We start from the raw sequence: 24,981 nt of genomic DNA, 5'->3' as shown, positions 1-24,981 counted from the left end.
GAATGAGGTAAAGTTGGTTGCTACAGTTTTCTTTCGTTTTTGCACTTTAATCCTTATACTTATTATGCAAAATCTTATCTTAACTTTGAATCGATCAGAAATCCCCCGGAAATTAGGCAGCTTCCAAAATTTTCCAGTTAGAAAGCAATACATTGACTTACTTTCAATTGAATTGCGGCTCTGATTTGCAGAGACTCATACGAAAAAAAAAACAAGTATAACAGGAAGTGTAAATTTTTTTATTTGCGGTGGTGAGTTGCTTATCCTTTTTAGAAACCATCCATATTATATTGGAAAAGAAAAAAATAATTAACAAAATTTTATTTTTGGCTGTGAGTTACATTTTTTTTTTGTCTAAACTTCCTTATAAGATTTTAAAGGTCTACAAGAAGCCCATGAAAGGCCCTTTTTTTGCAATAGAGTCTGCTAACATATTTGCAGCTCTGGGATGTATCTAAACAAAATAGATTTGAAGAGTTTCATATCGGTGAAAATATCCGATAGAGTACCATGAATTTCCGAGCTCAGATGCTTCGAATTGATCGCCTTTATCAGCACTTGGGAATCCAAGAGAATGATGAGTCGATCGATGTTCTCCTCCTTTGCCGTTTCTAGAGCCTTTCTGATTGAGAGAGCTTCGGCCATTAGAGCCGATCCGACATTTAAAACGGTTGTCGAGGACTGGAATTCTCGGCTTAGGATATTTCCAAGAAACCACCCCAAGCCAGCCGTTTGCTTCTCTTTACACCACGCAGCATCCGTATTCCATGTAGCAAATTCAGCTCGAAGCTGGAAAGTTGAGGGTCTTGCAGGTAATGTTGTTTGATTTCGTTTGGTGCTTTGATCCTGTGCTAGCTTCCATTCTCAGGTATCTGAAATTCTTTTTTAGTGCTGTTTCTTCTGGTGTGAATACTCTCTTGTTAAAGATTTTCTGGTTTCTAGCAGTCCACAAATTCCAGTAGACCCACGCATGGAGGAGGCCCTTTTCCAGACCAGTAGGAGGAAGAGTGTGCATCTGATTAAGGGCGGTGAGGCCCGAGGTTAGATCTTATTTAACTTGGTTTACTGTATACCAATAAATACTTAACCAATTAAATAACAAAGAAAACCAAAATTAACCAAATACAATCTGATTTAAGTTAAACCTAAACTACCCAAGTGCAAGATAATATTGCGAGTAAAAGAGTAAGCAAAATGTCAAATCCACAAGGAAATCTATACAGTTATCAACAATGCTAGAAACCTAATAGTCTATATCTAATTAGTGAAGTGGATGTATATAGAATCTAAGCAAATGAAAGTTTTTGACAGAACTTCCAGAAATTACAAAGAAATCAGATTAACCGAAAAAATTATGGAAAAACCCGACAAAAACAGTTGACAACAACGAAAGGTTAAGAATAACAGATTGCGGAAATAAAAATAAAAACCAAAACAAAACCAAATAAGAAAGCAGCAGTCGCACGCCGAAATGCGGACCACTCTGTTTATGTCGCAGCTCCGAAGAACTAGAGTTCTCATTCTTGTTGCCACGAGCATCAACCCGAGGCCAGTCCTCAAACCTTAAAAAGGGACACATACAGCTTCTCCGAGAACTAATGGAATTTCTGGGATCTGTAACAGACTAACTTGCAACTGTTGACAAGGGAGCTTGTTCGGGCTATCCACTACAAGAAAACATACAATTTGCAAGGGAATTTTGCGACAGAATGTAAGCCTCGCATATTTGTGTCGGATTTGCGTCTATATTGCAACTATTTTGCGAGGCGTACGTAAAACATCGCAAAACCCTCGCAAATTTGCGAGGGATGACTCCGTCACAATTTGCGACGACTTTGCTTGATTTTTGCGATGAATTTGCGAGAATTCGAAAATCCCTTGCAACTGCGTAGCAATTTGCGAGCGTATCGCGTGGCCTGTTGCTTTCACAAATTCGCGAGGGATTTGCGAGGATTTTCTTGTGCGAGAAATTTGCAAGGGAATATAGGTGGTAGTTTGGTGGGCACGTTTTAAATATAAAATAACTAATTATTTGCGAGGATGATATTGCGTTGCAAAAGAAACGCACAATGGTTTCTATTCCCTCGCAAATTTTCTTACCATAGCAAATCCCTCGCAAATATCTGTAGCAAAACCATCGCAAAGTTTTTTTCCAGTTCTATAAATAGCCATTCGTAAGATGTGAGATTGCACACAACATAGAAAAACAATCGATAGAAAAAAAATTAGAGAAATAAATTTTGAGTGTGAGGATTTACACAAATGTCCTCGGAACACGAAATATACACATTACGTTCATGGATGTATAATCAAAGAGATCCGGAGACGGGTGAGGTGACAAAAGAGTTTCGGGACGGGTTGCGAGCATTCATGTACCAAGCAACAAACCAAGCGAGTCGTGACGGTAAATTATTTTGTCCATGTAGAAAATGCAAGAACACTCGATTTTTGGGAATTGATATTGTGAAGAAGCATCTATATAATAGAGGATTTAAGCCAAACTATTATATTTGGTTTTCGCATGGGGAAGGTTGTAATAGTACTGTTGATCCAGGAAGTAGTAGTATGGGTCCAGGCGTTGATCAACCTAGTTATAATTATGGTAATTATAACTATGTTGATGAAGGGGGAAATAGGTTTCATGATATGGTTACAGATGCATTTCATGAAACTACAACTGCATTTGCTGATGATAGTACTAGGGAAGAACCCAATGTAGAAGCAAAACGGTTTTATGATATGTTAGACGCTGCAAACCAGCCTATCTACGATGGATGTAGAGAAGGGCAGTCTAAACTATCATTGGCATCTAGGATGATGACAATCAAAAGTGATCATAACCTAACTGAGATTTGCATGGACTCATGGGCTGAACTTATTAAAGAGTATTTACCAGAAAATAATCTTTCTGCTGAGAGTTACTACGAAATACAAAAGTTGGTTGCGGGTCTTGGATTAACATCAGAAATGATTGATGTATGCATTGACAATTGCATGATTTTTTGGAAAGATGATGAAAAGTTGCAGGAATGTCGATTTTGTGGGAAACCGAGATATCAACCCACTATTGGAAGGACCAGCGTGCCATTCCAACGTATGTGGTACTTGCCAATCACCGATAGATTAAAACGATTATACCAATCCGAAAGGACATCAGCAGCAATGAGATGGCATGCAGAACATACCACGCATGATGGAGAGGTTACACATCCGTCAGATGCAAAGGCTTGGAAACACTTTCAGAATGTGCATTCAGACTTTGCTAACGAGAGCAGGAATGTCTACCTTGGCTTATGCACAGATGGATTTAGTCCATTTGGTATGTCGGGAAGACAATATTCTCTATGGCCTATCATATTGACGCCATACAATCTTCCTCAAGAAATGTGCATGCAACCGGAATTTTTGTTCATGAGTATTCTAGTGTCGGGTCTTAAGCATCCAAAGCGAGCCCTTGATGTATTCCTCCAGCCTTTGATTCATGAGTTGAAACAGTTATGGTACACAGGTGTTCGCACATTCGATTATTCGCAGCAAAGGAATTTCAAGATGCGTGCTATGCTATTGTGGACAATTAGCAATTTTCCAGCATATGGAATGTTATCAGGGTGGACTACGCATGGAAGATTATCTTGTCCATATTGTCTTGATCAGACAGAATCATTTCAGCTCAAGCATGGAAGAAAACCATGTTGGTTTGACTGTCATCGTCGTTTTCTTTCCATGCACCATCCGTACCGAAAGAACAAGAAGTTGTTTAGGAAGAACAAGATTGTGCGTGTTCCACCCCCGGTCTATCTTTCAGGGAATGATTTGTTTGAGCAGATTGATTATTATGGTGCTTAAGAAACATATCAACGTGGGGGCAATTGGCACACTAAGGCAAACATGCCTGACGGATATACCGTTTCTCACAATTGGCACAAGAAAAATATCTTTTGGGAACTCCCATACTGGAAAGATCTCTTGTTACGGCATAACCTTGATGTGATGCACATCGAAAAAAACTTTTTTGATAACATCATGAATACGATTTTGAATGTGCAGGGAAACGGAAAGAGTAAAGACAATATGAAATCAAGGTTAGACTTGGCTGAAATATGCGTAAGAAGTGAGTTGCATATTACACGGGACGGAAAAATACCAATGGACGTTCTGAGAAGATTTACAATGACTACACCTTGAAGATACAAGAGTTGTCTCAGCAAATTGATAGTGATGATCCAGAGAGCTCTCGTGAACTTACTCTGACCGAGAAGAACAAGATTTTGCTCGAGGTGAACTCGTTAACAATCAGCTTGTTCTTGATTTAGTAAATATTATTGAACTATAATATAGAGATGTTTTTGTTTTCTTAGGTCGCTCCTCGTAAAAAGGGGAGATTTTATGGACTTGGTTCGCTGCAATCGAAGATTGATGTTGCTACTACTCCGACTTCATCTCGAAGTGAAGATGATCCGGTACATCTGAAGCGGATCATTGCATCTCAGGCCACATTGATAGCAACGCAGAATGCAAAGATGACCTCTTATGATGTCGCTCTTGACTATTTGGCCGAGAAGGATCCGGCTTTGGCATCTTTACTTCATAACATCCCGGGAACCGGGACTGGTCCAGAAACTGAAACTGATCCATCTTCGGGAACCAGAACTGGAACCGGTCTATCTTCGGGAACCAATCCATCGGAAACATTTTAGTTTCTTTTGTAATTACTTTAAAACAAGTATGTATTTTATTTTGAATATTAAGTAGACCAATTATGTATTTTATTTTGAATATTAAGTGTATTTATTTTGTTTGTAAATATATGTTTTATTTATTTTAAATAGTAATTTTAATATTTATTATTCGGATTTTGTTTCCAATATAAATTTGATTAAAAATGAAATATTTGCAAAAAATATTAAAATAATTATAAACTTGCGACGCATATGCAAGGATGCAATTTGCAAACCTCACTATTTCCTTGCAAATTTCAAAGTATTATGCCTCACAATTTCCTCACTCATTTGCGACGCAGTCGGCCCGTCACAAAATTTGCGACGACTGCAAATCTCTCGCAAAATTTGCAGCGCCTAGTTTCCTCGCATATTTTGCGACAAGCCAAAATCCGTCGCAAAATTTGCAACGCCTAACTCCCTCGCATATTTAGCGTCGACAACGAAATCCTCGCAATATTTGCGACGCCTAGAATCCCTCGCAAAATTTGCGTCGTAATCGTGCTCTCGCAATTTTGCGACGAATTGAGTCCATCGCAAAATTTGCGACGAATTTGTGAGGCTTTTTGGGTTGCGACGAGTCATTTGCGACATTTTGAGTTTCGTTGCAAAATCGTCGCTATAGGTGATTTGCGAGGAATTTGCTACGAAATCAGCCATTGCAAAGCGTATGTTTTCTTGTAGTGATCAGAGAGTCACCTCTGACCGCCATTCTTGAGAAAAACGAATCTTCTCAAGAATCAGCCCCCACAGTTACAAGCTAGCCGTAACAACAAACTGGCGCCTCAACAATCACGTACGGTAATGCTCCACCATCTACACTGGACAACACCCAAAGCCACCACAACCCAAAATTGAAAACACAACCGCGAATGCACCATAAAATGCCGGAAACACGCACCTTTGGGAAACTCAGGCCACATCTATGTTGAAGACGGCGGCAGAGCAAAAACGCCAAGAACAAGCCAGCAAAGCAACCGCCAAGCCACCCATCCAGCGCCACCGCTGAGAGACACCGCTAGTGGAGCCACACCTGCCGGAGATACGAGAGCCACTACTCTGAGGCTTGCCACAAGGCTAGACCTGCCGTCGTAACCCATAAGCGAGAGCAAAGACCTGTCCTCAAGATCCAAAAACTCTACCGCCAGGATCGAGAAGCTCCAAACGATTCAGCCACCACTCCACCGCCTCTGGAAAGAGACTTTAGAGATCGAAGTTGGGAGAGTCAACCGCCACCTACTCACCACCAACTAACGCCAGAGTGCTCATTGCCACTAGGAGACCCTTAAACAAAAATGCCGGAGGAACCATCGCTAAGAAGAAAAATGCCAGCCGTAGAAAGGGAAGAGCCGCCGGAGGAGACCGAGGCAAACAGAGGACAGAATGTCGACTACATGAGAGAACGACCCACCTCCACCGCAAGTCCAACAACACCGCTGAAATCTGCACCGTCAATGGATGGTGAGGACCAACCGAGGAGACCACCATCTTCACAGCACTGGCACAGAGGGCCCAGATCTACAGACGAGAAGGAAAGAGAAGTAAAATCCGGACGGTGGAAGAAAATAGATCGAGATCTACTTTTTACTTGGGGAGGGGAGAGAGAAGGCAGAGAGAAAAAACGAGGAGAGAGAAAGCTGTGACTAGAATTGATTAATTAATACATCTGAATTCTCAAACAAGCTTAATTCAAAAGTATAGGTTAACTGAAACAGACTAATCTACTGTAAAACTAGATCTAGATTAGCTATTTCTAACCTAGTGATTAAAATTTTCTAACCATTTGGATATATAAAAAATAGCCACTTAATGCCATTAACCAAACTTCTAATGATCCTAACTTACCTAGCCCATCCCATGTGTTTTTTACTAATTGGATTAGTTTTTTTTTCTTTTTTTGAACATCCCCAAAAAGGCAATGTGCCTTACGCTTGATTATCCTCTAATATACTTGATAGGCATACTAATGGCTATCAAAGTGTTTATTAATGTTTCTGTAATACAAAATATAGAGTTTGATTTCCCAAAAATGTGATTTAACACAATTTAATAGAGTCAAAAATGTAATTTAATACAACTTAATAGAGTCAAACTTCTGAGATTTCCAAGGTAATTTAAGTAGAATAGTTTATAAACTTATATGATTTTCTTGTGCCAATTATGATGAAACCCATCCAAAGAGTAAAGGCGGTCTGGGAATTCGGAATTTTATTTCCTGGAATGAAACTTGTGGCCTCAAGCTTATCTGGATGCTCTTTTTCAGGGGAGGCTCCATCTGGGTTGCTTGGACGTGCAGGAACTACCTCTCCAATGCGAGTTTCTGGTCACTCAATTCAAAGAGTCAAGCATATTCTTGGATGTTTCGCAAACTCTTGAACTTGAGACAGAAATCATTGTCATTTCTGAGTATCGATATTGGAAATGGAGAGGACTCAAACTTCTGGTGGGATCCTTGGACCCCTTTTGAATCTCTCATCAGCTATTTAGGACTTCAAGGCCCTTCCCGTCTGGGTATTCCGATTAACGCTTTGGTCGAGAATCATATCACCCCTGATGGCTGGATTCTTCCTGCGGCTCGATCGGACTCTCAATTCAAGCTTTACTCGTTTATCACTCAAATTCAGACATCATCCAGGAGTGATTCCCCTATGTGGAAGGTAAATGGTAAAAAGCAGTTGAGGTTCTCCTCTAAGGAGGTGTGAAATTTTATTAGAGCCTGAAAACCTCCGGTTCCGTGGCTTCCTTTGGTTTGGAATAAGGTCAGGATCCCTAAACGTTCGTAACATGGCTCTTCATCCTAAATAGGAACCCAACCTTAGATCGGGTTTCTTCATGGGGTCTTGATGTGGAAACAACTTGCTTCCTATGCGGTTCCTCTGATGAGTCCAGAGACCACTTGTTTTTTTAATGCAGTTACTCCTCGGAGGTCTGGCATCTCGTTACCTCACTGCTTTCTCTGAATCCAAGTCCAAATTCTTGGAATGCATCCATTGCTTGGCTCCCAATTGCCTCGTCTTCAGACCTATCTTTCGCGGTCATTCAGGGTTGGCAAGCGTCTATCTATGAGATCTAGTAGATAGACTGGCTAGAGCATAACCGCCGATTCCACCATGGTACTTCTCTCAACCCTCGCCAACTTTTTCAGAAGATTTTATCGGTGGTTAGACTAAAGGCTCTGGCCCTGCGTAACCGTGGATCAAATTTTGGTGACCGTCTCACTCTTTGTTGGTCTGCAAACTAGCTCTCTCCCAGCTTTACCTTTGTTTGGTGGCTTTCACCTGTTGGCTGTGATCTTGGGTGGGATTATTGTGATAGATGATCCTCATTTAATTTCCCTTTATATGTTCTGTTGGACGCTCTGTATAGTGCTTCAACTGGTTCCTTTTGGTTCCATATATCTTTAACATTTTATTAATTCAAGTAAGTTTTTTAACTAAAAAAGAATCGTTTGTCGTAGTTTCTATAACGTTCTGTGGGCCTATGTCCTCTCCGGCCATGGATCACATCCTCGTTTGATGGCTGGTGTGCTATTTAAAAAGTTTAAAAGATTTTTTAACATTTTTTACCTTGAAAATCTCATATAATGACTCTATTAAGTTGTGTTGGATTTAACACAACTAAATAGAGTGAAAAATGTGATTTAATACAAAAAATTGCTTCTACTCAAGCACATCTAACTTTATATTTTCTCTAAACACATAACTGAAAAAAATAAATGTATTTAAATAACATGAGTAATCACATCAATTTTTCTAAACTTCTCTACATATATTATATTACTAAATACCAATAATTAAGATGTTACACATAAAAAAAAATGTCTATTGTTAAGAGTAATACAGCTTCTTTTTTTTTGGTTGTCGAGTAATACAGCTAAAACCGTTTGTTGATAGATTGAGTTGTTCGAATTTTTTTTTTTTTTGTTGTCCATTTTATTTCATTTCAGCCCGAAATGGGTAAAGTGATTACAATATTTGGTCCAACACCCCATTATACAATTTAGCCCAACATAAAACCCAATTACAAAAGATAAAAGATAAAGAAGAATTGCATGGGTTCCACGTGTCAACACATGTGCCACAACTGAAGGTGACAGGAAAATTACCGCTATCCGAATCTGCCGGTTCTAATAAACTTTTCTGGATGAATTTTGAACCTAAATCCACCGAAAGAAGCTTGATGGAAGCTGCCAGATCATGCGTGGTAATCGAGATTCTATAGTAGGTTGATAGTAAACTCAAACTCTTCAAATATTGTAGATTTTCACCGCTTAATTCCTCCTCCAATTAGACTCGATTTAGAATTTGCCAAAAACTTAAATCTCCAATTAAGCAGCGCTGATCGTCTTTGACTCCAGACATGTCACCTGCCATGCATGGCTCTTAAAAGGGGACTTAAGGAGAGATGAATCTCCTAGTTAAGAGAAGATGATCCAAAAGTTAAAGAAAAAAGTTTGATACTAACCACCGAATCTGTTCGCCACCGCCTCAAAAACACTGATAGAGGACCAAACGTAGAGGAGAAAAGACTAACTAATCCGGATAAAACCGAAACTTTATTATCCGATCAATGTTGGAAACTAACAATCCGATATATACGGAAAAAAACTCTGATCAAATAATCAAGAGTAAGAGAGAAAAAGCTTCCTCTCTCTCTAAAAAAAATGAAAGAGAGAAGAGAGAAGAGAGAGAGGAGCAAAAAAACACTCCTAAATCGCCTCTTCAATCGCCTAAAGAGAAAGAAGAGAGCTCTTCTGCCCTGTTCCAAAAAAATTTACTTCTAGTTCTTACGATTTTTAATAAAATTCAGATTGAAAAATTAATATCAGCGGAAGCAATTTTTTTTTTTTGTTTTAAGCGATTTTCTTTTCTTTCTCTTCTCGAGGGATATTTATTACTTTAGGTTTACTACGTTCGTCCCAATTCTTTTACTGAAAAAAAAAAAGGGAAACCAAAAATGGACAAGCTCTCCAATGCTTTTTCTCTCCTCGCTTTCGCCGATGAAGATGCTCCCATAGCTTCTCCTTCTTCCACTGGTATCTCTCTCTTTTCTACTTACGCTTTCTTATTCCTGTCTGCCTTTCCGATTTCGTATTACTTCCAACTCTGGAGTCAATTGATGTCTTACTAATCTATTGACTAATTAACCATCGATTAAGAGAATTGAAGAATGATTTGGCCTTTCAGTTTAGGTTTTGATACATGAGTTTGCATATTGCATTGTATGTTGTAGCGACCGTAATTTGATTTTGTGATCGATTCATGTGTGAAGCTATTACAGGGAAACAAGGAGAAAGAGCAAATGGGTCACTTGAAGTGGGATATTACAAGCAACCACTCGTCTGGATTGACTTAGAAATGACTGGTATGTTAAAAACTTGTTCATGAGCTTAGTTTAGTGTTCTACTCTTCTATAATTCTCCTCCTTTTAAATGTTTATATATTTTGAACACTATATTTGTTCAGTTTGATTTGTACCAAATTATGTCTGCTCTTCTGTGCTTGTTGATCTCTGAGCCTGTCATTTTTTTCATCAAGGTCATGTTCATACGATCCATTGTTTGTCTCTTCAATTAGAATTACATTCTTTTGTTAAGACGTATACACATGTTTTTGTTTCTGTATGTTTGTCATAACTCATAACAATGATATGATATTTGTTCCTGAAGGTTTCCCTGTATGTTTTAGAAAAACGCAACTCGTTTTATCACAAGTAAAAAAGATCTCAGTTTGTTTTCGATCATCCATTTTCTTATCCATACTATATTATGTAGGTCTAAATGTTGAGGTTGACAGGATATTGGAGATTGCATGTATAATTACTGATGGCAAATTAACCAAATCAGTAGAGGTATATTCTTCTCTGAGTTACCTTTATAAAATACTCTGTTTGCAGCTTTATTTCTGCTAAAGCTTCCTAAACCTGTTAAGTGTCCTTTAATTCTCTTGAACAAATGCTGAAACTGTTTTCAATCCAGAAAAATGGTATACCGTGTCGAGAAACTTTCTAAGAGAAGGCTAAATTCTGATCAATGGAATATTGTTGTCTCAAAATCATTGTGACCTGATGGCAAAAGAGATAAGAAAGTGGGATTACATTGTTGATATGATAAATACTGTTTTAAGTGGAATTTGCAAGATCTTTCACTCATTTTTCAGATGACTCGTTTGTTCTTCCACCATAAATTTGTTGATTCATTGTATATCTTCTTTATTTAGATTTATCGTTGAAAAAGTTTCTTTATTGTTAGGGTCCAGATTTAGTAGTTCATCAAACGAAAGACTGTCTGGATAAAATGAATGACTGGTGTCAAACTCATCATGGAGCCAGTGGTAAGTTTCTCCTCATATATTCGTCGTACTAGATTTTCTGTGTGTTTTCCCATGGATTTGGACTATCTGACACCTGAACAATCACTTTAGGGTTGACGAAGAAAGTGCTCAGTAGTACGATAAGTGAAAAGCAAGCTGAACAAGAGGTATTTGGATATCTCCAGCAATCCTTTTGCAAACTTGTGATATTGGGTTGACCTGTTGTTTATTTGGCCAAACTTTTTAGTAAAATTTGGTGATGGTAAATGTTATATTCTGGTTTGTTTTGCAGGTCATTGAATTTGTAACAAAGCATATTGGTTCTGAACATCCACTTTTAGCTGGAAACTCGGTTTATGTAGATCTCATTTTCTTAAAGGTAGCTCGAATTTGGAGATCTCTATTCTATTTAAAGCTTAACATTTACATCTTGATCTGAACCAAACTGTGTATTTTACAGAAATACATGCCGGATTTGGCTGCCCTTTTCTCTCATGTACTTGTAGATGTCAGTAGTATCAACGCTTTATGCATCCGATGGTTCCCCAGAGGTAAAATTACTCAAGAAACTCTTTAAACTGCATTTCATCTATAAAAACTTGAAAATAAATCTCGTCTGTATGATATATAAAAGGAGAAATCAGACTAGTGAAGAACGAAACTGATAGGCAGATTTTTGGATGTGTTTATGGGTCAACAGATAAAAGCAAAGCTCCTGCAAAGAAAAAAAATCACAGAGCCATGGATGATATAAGAGAAAGCATCAAGGAGCTTAAGTACTACAAGGAAAACATATTCAAAGCAAACAAAGCAAGGAGGTGAGTGGAGTGAACTTGAAGTCTTCTGATATGTCTACTAGATTAGAAGGGGTTCGTTTTTGTTTCCGGAAATCGGCATTACTGCTTTCTAATTATTCTCTCGACTGTTGTATCATGAAACCCAGTTACAAAGATGATCTTAGTTATTCTAATGGTGCATAGTGTTTCTCATGTCAAGAAGCTACAATTGCCTTGGTTGACCCAAATATTGATCACATATGGATTAGCAATTAGAGTCAAGCCCTCTTGATATTACATTCAAGGGCCGTGAGAAGTTAAACATTTAAACAGGTCTACTTAGCTATTGAATTTCCTTGACGAGATTGGTAGCTAAGAGAACTTTTGTACAATAGGAATAGCCTATGTGAGATCAATGCACACTGATTAGATTAGATCATCTCGAGCAAATAATGCTCTTCAAAGACTTAGCCAACAAGCTTAAATGACTTTATAAGTGGTATTGCAAGTTCATATATATACACCTTTCTTACACAAACCAATCCCAATCCCCTTCTCTCATCATCCTAACAAAGTACCAAAAACTCAAAAAGCTCATAAACAAAACAGAGCAAGCTTGTCCCAAATGATCAAACGTTCACACATCACTTTCCGGTTTCTTTCTTAGCTTCGTTGTTCGTCCAGACTACATTCTCCAGAGAATTAGAGAGCTTCTTATAGAACTGCAAACACACCATTACCTCTGCTTAGCTCATTATCTCGGTACTAAATCTATTATCTTAATCCAAATCAAAACGATGGAGTTACCTTATGGAATTCGAGTGTGTCCCCTTTTGCCTTCGATACTTGAACCATATGAATACTTGGTGCTACTTGGAATATCTGCTTGTCACACCATACAAATAAAACATACACTGAATCAATAACTCATTAACCATTTCTTGAATGTCCAGTCACTAAATTAATATACCTCTGTTGACACATTGAGATTCCCTTTTCTCCCAGCCTTCACATTCTCAAGCCTCATCTGAATTTTAAGTAATACCAACTTCTCAGTTATTGCTTTTTTTTTTTTTTCATTTCATTTCCTTATTAGAGTTTTCACTAACCTTGTAGTTCTTCTTTTGCACATCAAAACCAAGAGGCTTTGCAGCTTCTTCTATTTTGTCGATGATCTCATTCGCGCCTCCTCTTAGTGTTATCCTTGTTTCTCTCTTAAACTCCTGTTTTAAGTTTTTTTTCAGAATATATTTTGTTATCAGAACACAAAGACAAGAATGCAGCTTTCTTTTAGGAACACAGTTGTCCACAAAACACAAACCTGTTCTGGATCAAACAGATTCTCCAGGTTAAGCCCCCTTGACATTGAGATGATCTCAAAGGCATTGATTGCCGCTGGTTGCTCTTCTTTCTTCTCTGTAACAAGATGTTCCTGTACATGATCATCACATGTGTTATTATATGATATTCTTAAAACAAAATAAAGAAAACTAAAAACTATTCTCACCTCGGAGTCCTTGAAAACAGCTTCAACATCGTCCATGTTTGAATCATCTTTCTCCTCGAACAGTGGAGGCTTGTAATTTTTCTTGAACCATTCATCTTCGAAGACCTCTTGTGGTGTTACACGCTGACACACAACACCATGTCAACTCAGTTTCTTGTCCAAACTTGCATAAGCAAAAAAAACTCTAACAATAGTTGTCGAGAATCCCCATTGTCAGGTAATCAAAATAAATGTCTATTTGATCAGTATGTTTAACCACAGCTACTGTCCTTTCATCGACTACTCGAGGATTAGTTGCCGGAGATTGTCAAAACAAAACATAAAGGTGCAAAAATGAAAGATGAAGCAGATAGAGTTGTACATTTTAATATGTATAACACATGTTCTCCAACCTTTTTTCTCCAGCCCTTTTGTGCTGGATAAAATGGAAAACATGATTTGAGTACTACAATAAATTATGGTACAAAGGAAGAAATAGTACTCATTACTCGCACTCATGGATTTAGTAGTCTCTTTTGTCTTATAACGAATACAATGTCAAACTCTTAGCAACAGAGTTTCTTGGTCCCGATAGTTGTGGACAAGAAATTGCCTTTTGTTTAACAAGTATAGCAATATGTTAAATTACTTACGGTCATTGGGTTTGGATCTAAGATACGAGTGATCAATTTCATGGCACCAAGTGAGAGCCACGGAGGACAGTTGAATTCACCAGATGAAATCTGCACAAAGAGAAAAAAATGTCAAAATGGAGTCATAAAACCTGAAAAAAAAAAGGATTGGTGGGAGATTCCATAAAAAGAGTTGCTCACTTTCTTGTAAAGATTCATTAGATTAGAGTCATCAAAAGGCAAGTAACCTGCAAGCAGGACATAAAGTATAACACCGCATGACCACATATCGGCTGTTGCTCCATCATAGCCTCTATCATTGAGAACCTGTAAACCGCATAGATCAAAGATTGGTTATAATATCCAAGAAAGGCCTAAAATCAAAATTATGTTGCTTAGGCAGACCTCAGGAGCAACGTAGTTCGGAGTTCCACAAGATGTATGAAGGAGTCCATCATCCTGCAAGCCCCCAAAGCATACAAACCATGTTCAAGAAACAAAATTTCGACAACCAAACCAGTAAATTCTTAGTATAAACAGTAGAGCCGGTCATTACCCTGACTTGTTGGGACAAAGCACTTAATCCAAAATCTGAGATCTTGAGGTTCCCATAGGCATCTAAAAGTAAATTCTCAGGCTGCAAATACCACCATAACACAAGAACAGTGAATCAATTGTTACACAAAACGTGTGCATAGTTAACTTCTTTGAGTGTACCTTGAGGTCTCGATGGTAGACACCTCTGCTATGACAGTAGTCCACAGCATGTACAAGCTGTTGGAAGTATCTCCTTGCCTCGTCTTCTTTCATACGCCCGTCATTTACCTTCACGTGCTACAGAATCAGATTTCATGTTTACAATGTGACACCATCCATAAAACACATGCTAACTTACAATCTTATCAAAGAGTTCTCCTCCTGTAACATACTCCAAGATGATGAATATCTTCGTCTTGCTCGCCATCACCTGCGAAATCAGCGCAATCTTGAAGGAAAACTAGTGGTATATGATAGGCTAAAATCAAAGAAACAATTATCTAAGGAGTGTTACCTCATACAATTGAACAACATTTGGATGTTTAATCAACTTCATAGTAGCTATCTCCCTTCTGATCTGTAAGAAGGTATAAGCAAGATTACTTTCCTGGTCAAATCAAACCGATAAAGCCGCAATGCGAAACAGAGAGAGAGAGAGACTAGACCTGTTCAGCCATCTTGTGCTTGAGGACTTTCTCTTTATCAAGAATCTTGAGAGCCACAGGTTCTCCAGTTTCAGAGTTTCTAGCAAACTTAACTTTAGCAAAAGTTCCTTCCCCAATTGTTCTTCCCACTTCATATTTACCTACTCTACGCTTCACTTGCTGCCTACGATTCATTTTCTCCTCTTTGAAAAACCACAAATTCCAAGAAATGCTAAGAATCTCTCAATCTGAGAAATCACCAGAAAACAAAGATTACTCTCCAAATCAACACAGACTTAAGACTCAAGAAGAAAACTGAAGCGGAGGATTTTATGAGTGAAGAAGAAGCAAGACACAACGACAGCTAATATCTTCATTTATATGTATACTAATATAAATATATCTAATTTTAACATATCTAAAAAAACATTTTAAAAAGAACCTTAATTTGTTTTTGGGATCAGGAAAGAAGAAAGGATCTGAAAGCTGCAGGAGATTGAGATTGAGAGAGAGAGATTGAAGATTGGCTTTTGAGAGAGACGAAGAGGCAAGAGCTCGTGATACACGATGATGAAGACGAAGACTGAATTTTTCTTTTATTTATTATTATTATTTTTTACATAAGTTTTCTTTTACTATATTTCAGCAAAATTCGTTTTTGTGTGTGTGTGTTTTTTACGTTATTTGTTTTGGTATAAAATTACAGTTTTTTTTACGGCGTTTCACTAACGGACAATTAAGATTCGTAAAATAAAAAAGAAACAAAAGAATAAATTGATGTCTCAAGAGTTTAAGACCCGTTTGGGTTAAATTACAGACAAATAGTAGGTTTATAAAGATCAAAAGTATTAAAAACGGTATTAAAGTATGGAAGAGATGATGATACAAAGGGATATTTTATTTATATGGAACACTCACAAATTACAAAGACATTTGAGGTTTTCTCTTCGATTCGATTATAGGATTTAGCTTGGTTTATGCAAGCACCTAACTTAAACAAGAGATACCTAACTTAAACTTATTACACACATGGATACCTAACTTAGAGCTATTTTAGCATGTGGATACCTAACTACCTCATGCATAAATATTTTATTCTTTTCTTATTCAACATGTGGATTATGATGCTTTACTTTTATTATTACATCCCTGTTGTACCAGTTTGCAGTGTGAGGACAAAATAACTGTGGGTTAATTTCAGATTCTTCAATGTGATTTATCGCTGCCAGGTTTCTTGTCTTTATGTGAAAATTGTCCCCATCAAAAAGATCATCATTATAGCTTGTCTGGATCTGGGCTTTGTATACCCTTTGAATTATGACTCCGTCTTCTTGTTATTCTTGCTTTGTGATGATGATGTTGAAGGTGACTAAGACTTTGTATCCTTCTTTTGCTCGAATATTCTCTTGCTACCATGTCACATCGTGGAACAATGTGAGCCACCTGTACAATAACTTGTAGTGCTCTTTCCTTCTTGTCAGAACGCACTTTGCCAGATACTGAAGTAGTTTGCTTTTGTCTACGAGTACTCCAATGGTGTACAGTTCCGCTAGGTACCATAACAGGAAATACGCTTCTTGCGGAAATTTACCATAATGAGTTGGGTTTAAATTTATGGTAGTGAGGAAAGGGAATACCGGATGATAAGGTAGCTGGAGGAGTGGCCCTTGGTCTAAACCATATCTGTAGACATAGAGCTTCAAGAACCCATGGAGCTTCTCACATCCTTGATAGACTAGAGTAGTTTCTAGGATCTTTTCTTGTATTCCTTGTGGCATCTTTGCAATCATGTTCCTCAGAGACTCTTCAGTTGGAGTGAGAGTGTATATCATTGGTATGACAGCTGAAATTTGCCTTTGTGTTCTGGATAGGAAGTCGGGGAGAAAATTGTATTTTCCTTTGATGTGTTTCACGTCAAACTTCCACTGTGAAAACCAACTTGCCCATCTAAGTAATTGTGCTTGTGGCAAGATCTTTTGCTTGAACTGAATCATCTTTGGGAACGAGGACATGTCCATTTCGATAAGAAAGTGTTGCCCGACTAGGTGGAACTCAAACTTCTCTATGCCTCTCTTGACTGCAAGTATCTCCTTGTAGGTAGAATGTAGTGCTTTTCACTGTCTTTGAAAACACCACTTTTGTATCCGCAAATGCTTCTTTTTCCTTTTTTGTCTTCTTCTAAGAGAACAACACCCCAATAGCAGTCGCTTGCATCAGTTTGTAAGATTCTTTTCCCTTTAGAAGGGATCTTTAATGAGGGTAGAGTCTTTGAGATCCATTTCAGCTCTTTTACTGCTTCTGTACATCTTTCATCCCATGGAGGAGCATCTTTCTTTAGTTGCCTTTTCTTCCATGTAGAGTTAACGCCAACCGGATTGCACCATAGTGTAGGTGGGTGTAGCCATGAGTCTTCCATTGGTGAACCATCCCTTCATTGAAGCGGAGGGGAATCATTTGCTCAGTTTCTGTCGCTGGAACCAGGTGTTGCTCCATTTGTGAGGCTAGGATTAGCTCTCTTGCGGCATGTTTGCTGGGACCGAAGACTTGTTTTATGACTTTTGGGAAAGTGGAGTTTGGCTTTGTAAAAGCTTTGTATGGGTTTAATAAAGGTAACTGGGTGATGGGTACTTTACTATCTTCGCTCACATACTCTATTTCATATAAGTAATTTATCTTACTAGAGGTTGATTTTCTAAAGGGAGTGGTGTTTAGGGAACTTTTCATGATATATGATGAGACCAGAAACCAAGACAGAATGCTTTATTTCTTACCTATCCCTTAGAGTAATATTAAGCCAAGAGTTGGTTTTTATGATGCACTAAGAATATTTGAGAAATCTCTCGTAAGATGTTTTAGCTCGATAACCGAGGTAATACTTCTTAGCTTTGAGCCTCAAGGTACTTTGAGCATTATAATCTTATGAGTTCTTTCTCAAAATTCTTTTTTTCTAAACTATGTCAGATTTCTGATGTGGAGGATCCACTATGTAGCAATCATAAAGCATACTTTCTATATTAGTTTGTAGAAAACTACAACTAGTAGGCTTATAACCCCTTAGGGAGATAAAATTTAAAATTTAGACTGTCATGGTTCTGATACCAAAATTACAAACACATAGTAGATACAATCACACAGAAACCATTAAAAGACAAAAAAAAGTAACCCAAACCGATTCACTATTTTTGGGATGAACTCAATTCAGATCTGTTTTCTCTTTTCAGAAAATTATTATAATAATAAATAGCGTTTTCATTTGTTTGTGTGTGCAAAATATCGTTTTCATTCTATATCATGATTCTTAATGATAGAGAGCATATTCCAATAACGAATTGCGGCGAATTTGTTGTGACCGCTGACGATATTGATAGTTTTCGGATGAGTTTTGTCTCTTTTATTGATTGACTGACTGATATTTAAACAAATAAAGCTCAACAACAACTAGTTCAGATTATTATAAAGAGTGGGTATAATTTGTTAGAAGAATAAATATAACTGAAGATGAAAATTCTTTACCTAAAATAAAACTTGGAATACTATAAAATATAGAAAGAGATGAGAGAAACTTTATTACACTTCTTATAGAATTGTGTGACTATGTTACAATTGAACGAAATTGTTCGAGGTAAAAAATTAAGTTGCCATGCGTATATAGTGATAGTAAGCTTCAGAACTGGGAAGAGTCCATGAAGAAGAAGAGCTCAAAGTATTCATTCCCAGTCAGATTCTCTAATTAAGAGATAGCAGTCAACCATTTTGACAAACAAAAAAAGTCAACTATCAACCATGAGCTCTATGGCTTTTCTATTAAGGACCAACTTAGGCCTTTGGCATCCTTCTATCGCATTGGATTCTACTTAAGAGATGGGCCCCTTCTCATCTGATCTCTGCATCAGCAGGAATGCGAGAAGCCCCAGAGTCCCTAGCAGTCTCAAGGACAGAATAGCATCTTCAATAAGTTGAACTAGTTAATTTCTTCTCCGTATACAATACAAAAACTTGAAGTAGCAAATTTAGACCACCCAATATAAACAAAAGGCCAACACTAAAGGATAAAACCGAATTGAACCAAAGAGTTTGAGAGTGTTTTGGTAAAAATCTTAAGAATCCTACCATTTTCGATTTTTGACAACTTTACAACGATAAAAAAAAAGGAGAGAACCGAAAACTAAGAAATTACAACAACTACAACCAAAAACTTGAATTTGAAGAACGATCTAGACAACAAAGGCTAGCTATGACGAGGTAAAAGACAAATGTCAAAGAACCCAAGTGAAGGTGAATCGTTGTCAAACAAGAAAACTACATTTGGAGAAGAGAGCTTTGCAATTGCAGTTGCCGAGGCATTTTTAGGATACTCTGTTCAGTGAACTTTGTACTTGAAAATTTTTAGATCAATACTACTCCACAATAACGATCTTTTATCGGTCTGATGCTTGTTATTGATTGACTTAGTACTCATGGTGTCACTTTGTTTTGATGGCTTCAAAGGTGAAAAATGAAATCATCTTGTTCAAAACGACTTCTGAATCCGATTAAAGAGATTATGAGGACCTGAGTATTGTATATACTAGGTGAATACCCGTGCGATGCGCGGATTTTTTTTTTATAATACATCATACTGAATTCTTTTTTATATAAAATTATTTTAAATAATAATATAATACACAATGCTCTTTTTTTTCTTGGATTAATTTACTTGCCTTTTTATACAAGTATGGAGAAATTTTTAGATTTATATAGTTACATGTGATCTTGTTGACATATCTTACAAGAAAGAGCATAGAAAATTATTTACAGAAAATTATTTTTCCTTTTGGATGCAAAATTAAACCATAGGATTTCCACTTACAATGATGTTAATCACACATTAGCATAAAATTAATTTGAGTGAGACTTATTTTCTCTTAAATACATACCACACAATTTCAAAAACATATCTTTGCCCTTCGGCACTCTCAACGTGGGTACTATTTATCTCTTTCCGGAAATCTAAAGGGCAGAACATCTTGAACGGTTTCTGAACAAAAGACCTAACAGTTAATATTATTAGCATAAAATTGACTTAAATTAACAACAATTGAGTTAGCACAGGTCTCGTACTCATGCTGAGTTAGAGCCCTAAACAATAACGAACTTCTTTAGAAACTTTGTTTCACAAAACCCTTTCCACTTCAAAGTGACTTCTCTCATTAAAAATTGTAGCACCACTAATAGACAAACATCTTAGAGACGTTATACAAATATAAGAAAGATCCACGGTGGAAGGCTGCCTTTATCAATATTTAGCCTGCTTCATTTAGTTAATCCTCTAGCACAAAAATATTCATTATACACGTCACTTGTAGATCATAATCCTCTTTTTCGTTAGGAAGATTGTAACCTGCATTTATCTATATAGATTCAGGATGAAAAAATAACAGGACAACATAAGCTTATGCAGTGAGAAGTGTTTAAAACGAAGGGTTTAGGAATGTTCCATAAACATGATGGGACCAAAAAAAATATAGACGTTTAAATTAAAAGAGGTTATCATGGTTGCCCTGGTTCTAAGTGATAAAAGTATACCTTTGGATTTAGGAAGCAAGCTCCCTAATTCGTCCAACAAAAGTGTTTTGCTCTAACTGAATTGCAGTTTGTTGTAGACAAGATAACTTTGTCTTCAAATCCTATATTTGAAAGGGAAATAGATTACTGCAAAAAATAGGCAAAAGCTTCTTTGTGAGGCCAAAATCAGAGGCACGTCCCTTGAGTCTCCTTTAACTCTGGTGGGAGGACATATGACATGTAAGTGTTGTTATGAGTTTTCCACAAAAAATACTTTAGCTGAAACAAGAGAGGGTCACTTCTACTAAGACATGTAAGCTTCTGGTTCAAAATTATTGGAAAGAATGGATCCCCGTCGAGCATCAGTGCATTCTACTTGGTCAACATATTAACTAATGAGAGTCACACATGTTACTGTCTAATTCATTGCTTTGTTCACTCATGTAAGCAAAAATGCGACAAAGACTATTCAATAAACCTAGCTACCTATCATTTTACAAGAACAGTATCCAATCTCATCAGAATTTTGATGAAATATTTCTGCAAGGGATGAGCAAAACATACACCAATTAAATTTATAATCTTTCTCTTCACAAACCCCATCAATAAAATGTTCGAGTATCAAATCACCCAAAAAAAAACTTACAGGGTTTACCAGAAGTTCCTCTTTGAATTTTGATTGTACTGTGGCCTTTTCTTAGCTAACTCTGAAAACCAGATGGAGTGATCCAGTGACAGGTAGCTCAGTAAAAGCTGCTACATGATGTAGCCTATATCCGAGAGAATAATATAAAGCAAGCATTGACCAAGCAAGTAACTCAAATCCATTTCTATACATCTTTCTTAAATTATATTCTCAAAAGCAAAGTACAGAAACTGGAAACTGAAAGTTCCCGATAATTCATGAAGTTAGAAAATATAGCATTACTAATAGCACATATAACAATAATGATCCAAAAACAGAAGAACTCAACTGGAAGCATGCGAGTTTATTACCTTTGAGACAACATAGCGAATACCAGCATTATCATGTAGACCTTGAATTGCTATTTACCTTAATTCCTCTAAGCCTATCACCTTCTTGTTAAAAAAGAGAGAAACCAAGTTAAGAAATGTGATGACGAGAGGGAAGACCCATCTCTTCTCCATGTTTACATAACCCATTGCAGGCTGCAGCAGAGCTGTGATCATGAGACAAGAAATAAGTTTCTGAACAAAATCATGGTGTCTTGGAAATTCAAGACGGGTTTAGTTATCTGTGTAGCCCGAGTGTCTACTATTTGACAGCCTCTTGGAAACATCACAAAAGCTAAATCGCATTCGAGCAAAAGTTAAATTAAATCACGGATCTTTCAGAATCAACAACAATCTTGACTTGAGGATCGTTTCAGACACAAAAAACCTATCAAACAAACACAAATATGAAAAACGTAGGAAGTGTTCCAAAACATAAACAGAAAGAGGAAGAAATCAAAAGACGAAGCAGGCACATTCAGTTGCCAGATTATATATCACGCACCATCAAGATTAAAACTTGAGTATTATGAAACAATCTAAAGGTATATAATAATCCAATCAAGACGATGACGTCTACTCCCCGTACAAACATCTTTGATCGGGATTCTTCACCAATAAATGAATCAGAGATCTCAGCCGGTAGATTAACTTCGGATAAGCACCTCTTAAAGCGCTTCAAAGTGATAGCCGATTTTGGAAAGATGAAAAAAAAACTTTTGTTCGAGATTACTCGTATCAATTTAATCATCTGTCGTACATATAAAGCATCAAATAGCAAAACGCTTCTCCCACACCGCCGATACCATCAGTATCTCGAAGCGGCGATTTAGCTCTACTACACTGTAAATTTTCAGTTACTTAGTCCAATAACCAAAGAGAGAAATTTAAAATGGGATCGAGAGCGAAAACCACATAGCTGAAGTACGATGACTGACTGTGATGAAGAAACCTGGAAACTGGAAACCATAGACGAAGAAGAGATCGAAGAGATGAAGAGGAAAGGTCAATCCAAATTAAAAGTTTTTTCAGACTTTTCGTTGTTTTTCTGTAACAATTAGAGTGATACGTGTCACTTTTTTAGGTGATGACATGTCAAGCTACGGGAGAAAGTCCTTTCTCTTTTATATATAAGATAATGCCTAAAAACCTAAACAAGAACCCAATGTCCACATTGTGGATAGAAAAATTATTATAAGAAGAAGAATAAGGATCAATTTAGAGTTATAAATGATTACTATTAACAAAAAAATCATATGACCATCTCTGGATTCACAGTCATTAGCTATTAGATAACAGTCCCGCTGCTATAAACCTCTGCATCGGCAACATGAACATCTTTGCCAAGAACCGTTCTGTTAAAAACCCGAGCCCATCTTCCGACAGTTGAATCCCATCCGACAATACTATTAGAGATGCAGGCATGTTCCTTGATCCGAACACCACGCATAACAGTACACCCAAACAATCTCACACCTGAACCAATCACACATCCAGGACCAATCACAACATCAGGTCCGATCAAACAACCTTCTCCTATAACCACACTCTCATCCACCAGAACATTCCCAACTATATGATCCCCTGTGACCAGTTCCTGAAGAGATTTCTTTCTTAGAGAATCAAGATACAATCTTTGCCCGGTTATGTAATCTTTTGGTTGACCAATGTCCATCCAAAAACCAGGCAATAGCATCGCGTAAAGCTTCTTCTCTGAAGCTATCTTAGGGAATATTTCTTTCTCTATCGACGTCCGTCTCAGCTCAATCCTGTCAAGAACAGATGGGTTCAAGAGGTAAATCCCAGCGTTAATCTTGTTCCCCACATAATGTAACGGTTTCTCTACGAAACTTTCAACTCTCGATGTAGTTTCCTCCATAACCACCACACCATACTCAGAAGGATCATCAACCTGTTAATATGTAGAAGCAAAGCTATAACAGATGAATGATTCAGTTACGTAGAAAATGCTTTCTTTTTAAATACCTTGGTCACCATGATTGAAGCTTCAGCGCCATGAATTTTGTGAAATTCAATCATCTCAAGCAATGGATATTCACAGATAACATCGCTGTTAAGTACAAAAAAGGGTTTGCCTGATTCATCGACCAGCTTATCCCGAGCCAGCGCGAGAGGCCCTGCTGTTCCGAGGGGTTCAGTTTCCTGGGAAAATGTAATTTTTATGTCTAGCTTCTTCTCATATTCCTTCACAAAGTTCAACATCACCTGAGAAATACGAAAAGGTCCAAAACGCGAGGAGGAGGATCACACACTGTAGTTTTCTCGGGTAATTAAAGATTCAAGGACACTATACCTCTGGTTGTTGGTGATTGATAGCTAATACAACTTCAGTCACTCCAGCATCTTTCAGAGCTTCAATCTGTTCAATTTTTTTTCTCTAAATTTTAAGACTTTGATTCGGAGAATGCATATAGTGAAGAAAGAAACTTCGAAAGCAATAGAAAAAGCAAACCTGATGCAAAATCATTGGTTTGTTTCCAAAATCAACAAGCGGTTTTGGCATGCTGAAGGTAAGAGGCCTCAATCGAGTTCCGAAACCTCCAACGAGAATTAAAGCCTTCATTCTTCAATTAATACTCATACAACAAAAGTTCTGCACTTTAGAATACCGAATGTAAGTCCTGCCCAGAGAGGAAATTCTGGGAAAGAAAACTTCAATTACAACAACCACAAGTATTTCCAGTTCTTTGATATAAAAACACAAAGGCATGTCTGAATCAACTTTGAATACATTCAACAAGGGTAAACTTCTTCTGCTACGACGATCCAAATACGGTAAATAAGTGCGGGTCTTTTTTTTTTTTTTTTTTTAACGAAAGAAGCATCTGAAATCGAAATCTATTTTATAAATAGAAGAAGCATCTGACACCAAATCTATTTATATATAGAAGAAGCAGCTGACACCGAAATCTATTTATATAGCATCTGATACCGAAATCTATATAAAAATAAAAATAAAAAGAAGACTGCAAAAGAATGAACCTGAAGTTTTGAATTGCAGATCAGGATCTGGAAGGAGAGCTCTGAATAACAGATCTGTGGTTTGACAATGCGGCCAAACCCGCGAATTAATACGGAAAGACAATTGACGGCCCCCGCCAAACACGCGTGTGACACTGGTTTTTAAATTTGAGCTTAATTTACTGGGCCTATAAGCAGATTCGATAACAAAAAAACGTTTCTTTTTTATTATGTTCCGTGATACGCTGATATTACAATATAACCCGCATAATTATAACCCACACAGTTAGATTTCAAATTATATTACAATATAACCCGCATAACCTAATGGAAGGAA

General features: G+C 37.3%; 3 protein-coding genes and 1 long non-coding RNA gene across 7 annotated transcripts; 1 reads left to right on the top strand and 3 right to left on the bottom strand.

Moving 5' to 3' along the window:
* Nucleotides 1–8,641: 8,641 nt before the first annotated feature.
* On the bottom strand, nucleotides 8,642–9,526 carry LOC112089235. Its single transcript, XR_002900888.1, has 2 exons — nucleotides 9,183–9,526; nucleotides 8,642–9,084 (listed from the first exon to the last, which is right to left on the bottom strand). It is a non-coding gene; the product is annotated as an uncharacterized LOC112089235 (long non-coding RNA).
* Nucleotides 9,527–9,556: 30 nt separating this feature from the next.
* Nucleotides 9,557–12,049, top strand: LOC18025499 (oligoribonuclease). 2 transcript variants are annotated; one of them, XM_006408537.2, is made up of 8 exons: nucleotides 9,557–9,753; nucleotides 9,999–10,082; nucleotides 10,492–10,568; nucleotides 10,969–11,050; nucleotides 11,141–11,196; nucleotides 11,322–11,408; nucleotides 11,490–11,580; nucleotides 11,730–12,049. In XM_006408537.2, the coding sequence occupies exons 1-8, from the start codon at nucleotides 9,675–9,677 to the stop codon at nucleotides 11,849–11,851; spliced, it is 678 nt and encodes a 225-aa protein (XP_006408600.1). In that variant the 5' UTR covers nucleotides 9,557–9,674; the 3' UTR covers nucleotides 11,852–12,049. The 2 variants fall into 2 exon arrangements, with proteins under 2 accessions (XP_006408600.1, XP_024016011.1); XM_024160243.1 differs by having other exon boundaries at nucleotides 9,611–9,753; nucleotides 9,990–10,082.
* Nucleotides 12,050–12,236: 187 nt separating this feature from the next.
* Nucleotides 12,237–15,688, bottom strand: LOC18025498 (CBL-interacting serine/threonine-protein kinase 3). 3 transcript variants are annotated; one of them, XM_006408536.2, is made up of 15 exons: nucleotides 15,547–15,688; nucleotides 15,126–15,352; nucleotides 14,975–15,037; nucleotides 14,819–14,890; nucleotides 14,641–14,748; nucleotides 14,480–14,560; nucleotides 14,329–14,382; nucleotides 14,125–14,250; nucleotides 13,945–14,034; nucleotides 13,313–13,435; nucleotides 13,127–13,237; nucleotides 12,915–13,028; nucleotides 12,776–12,832; nucleotides 12,613–12,687; nucleotides 12,237–12,527 (listed from the first exon to the last, which is right to left on the bottom strand). In XM_006408536.2, exons 2-15 carry the CDS (start codon nucleotides 15,297–15,299, stop codon nucleotides 12,450–12,452), a joined length of 1,326 nt encoding a protein of 441 aa, XP_006408599.1. In that variant the 5' UTR covers nucleotides 15,300–15,352; nucleotides 15,547–15,688; the 3' UTR covers nucleotides 12,237–12,449. The 3 variants fall into 3 exon arrangements, 2 of the variants coding, with proteins under 2 accessions (XP_006408599.1, XP_024016010.1); XM_024160242.1 differs by lacking the exon at nucleotides 15,547–15,688 and having other exon boundaries at nucleotides 15,126–15,498; XR_002900886.1 differs by lacking the exons at nucleotides 12,237–12,527; nucleotides 12,613–12,687; nucleotides 15,547–15,688 and adding an exon at nucleotides 13,674–13,727 and having other exon boundaries at nucleotides 15,126–15,517.
* A 7,262-nt stretch (nucleotides 15,689–22,950) lies between these two features.
* LOC18025412 (probable mannose-1-phosphate guanylyltransferase 3) lies at nucleotides 22,951–24,737 on the bottom strand. The gene is made up of 5 exons (XM_006408533.2): nucleotides 24,666–24,737; nucleotides 24,136–24,276; nucleotides 23,977–24,042; nucleotides 23,649–23,888; nucleotides 22,951–23,574 (listed from the first exon to the last, which is right to left on the bottom strand). Exons 2-5 carry the CDS (start codon nucleotides 24,244–24,246, stop codon nucleotides 22,951–22,953), a joined length of 1,041 nt encoding a protein of 346 aa, XP_006408596.2. The 5' UTR covers nucleotides 24,247–24,276; nucleotides 24,666–24,737.
* Between the last annotated feature and the right edge of the window lie 244 nt (nucleotides 24,738–24,981).

This window comes from Eutrema salsugineum, unplaced genomic scaffold, assembly GCF_000478725.1.
Source record: "Eutrema salsugineum unplaced genomic scaffold, Eutsalg1_0 scaffold_12, whole genome shotgun sequence".
NCBI lineage: Eukaryota > Viridiplantae > Streptophyta > Magnoliopsida > Brassicales > Brassicaceae > Eutrema > Eutrema salsugineum.
Note: the sequence above shows the minus strand (reverse complement) of the source record. Positions and strands in the feature narration are given on the sequence as shown.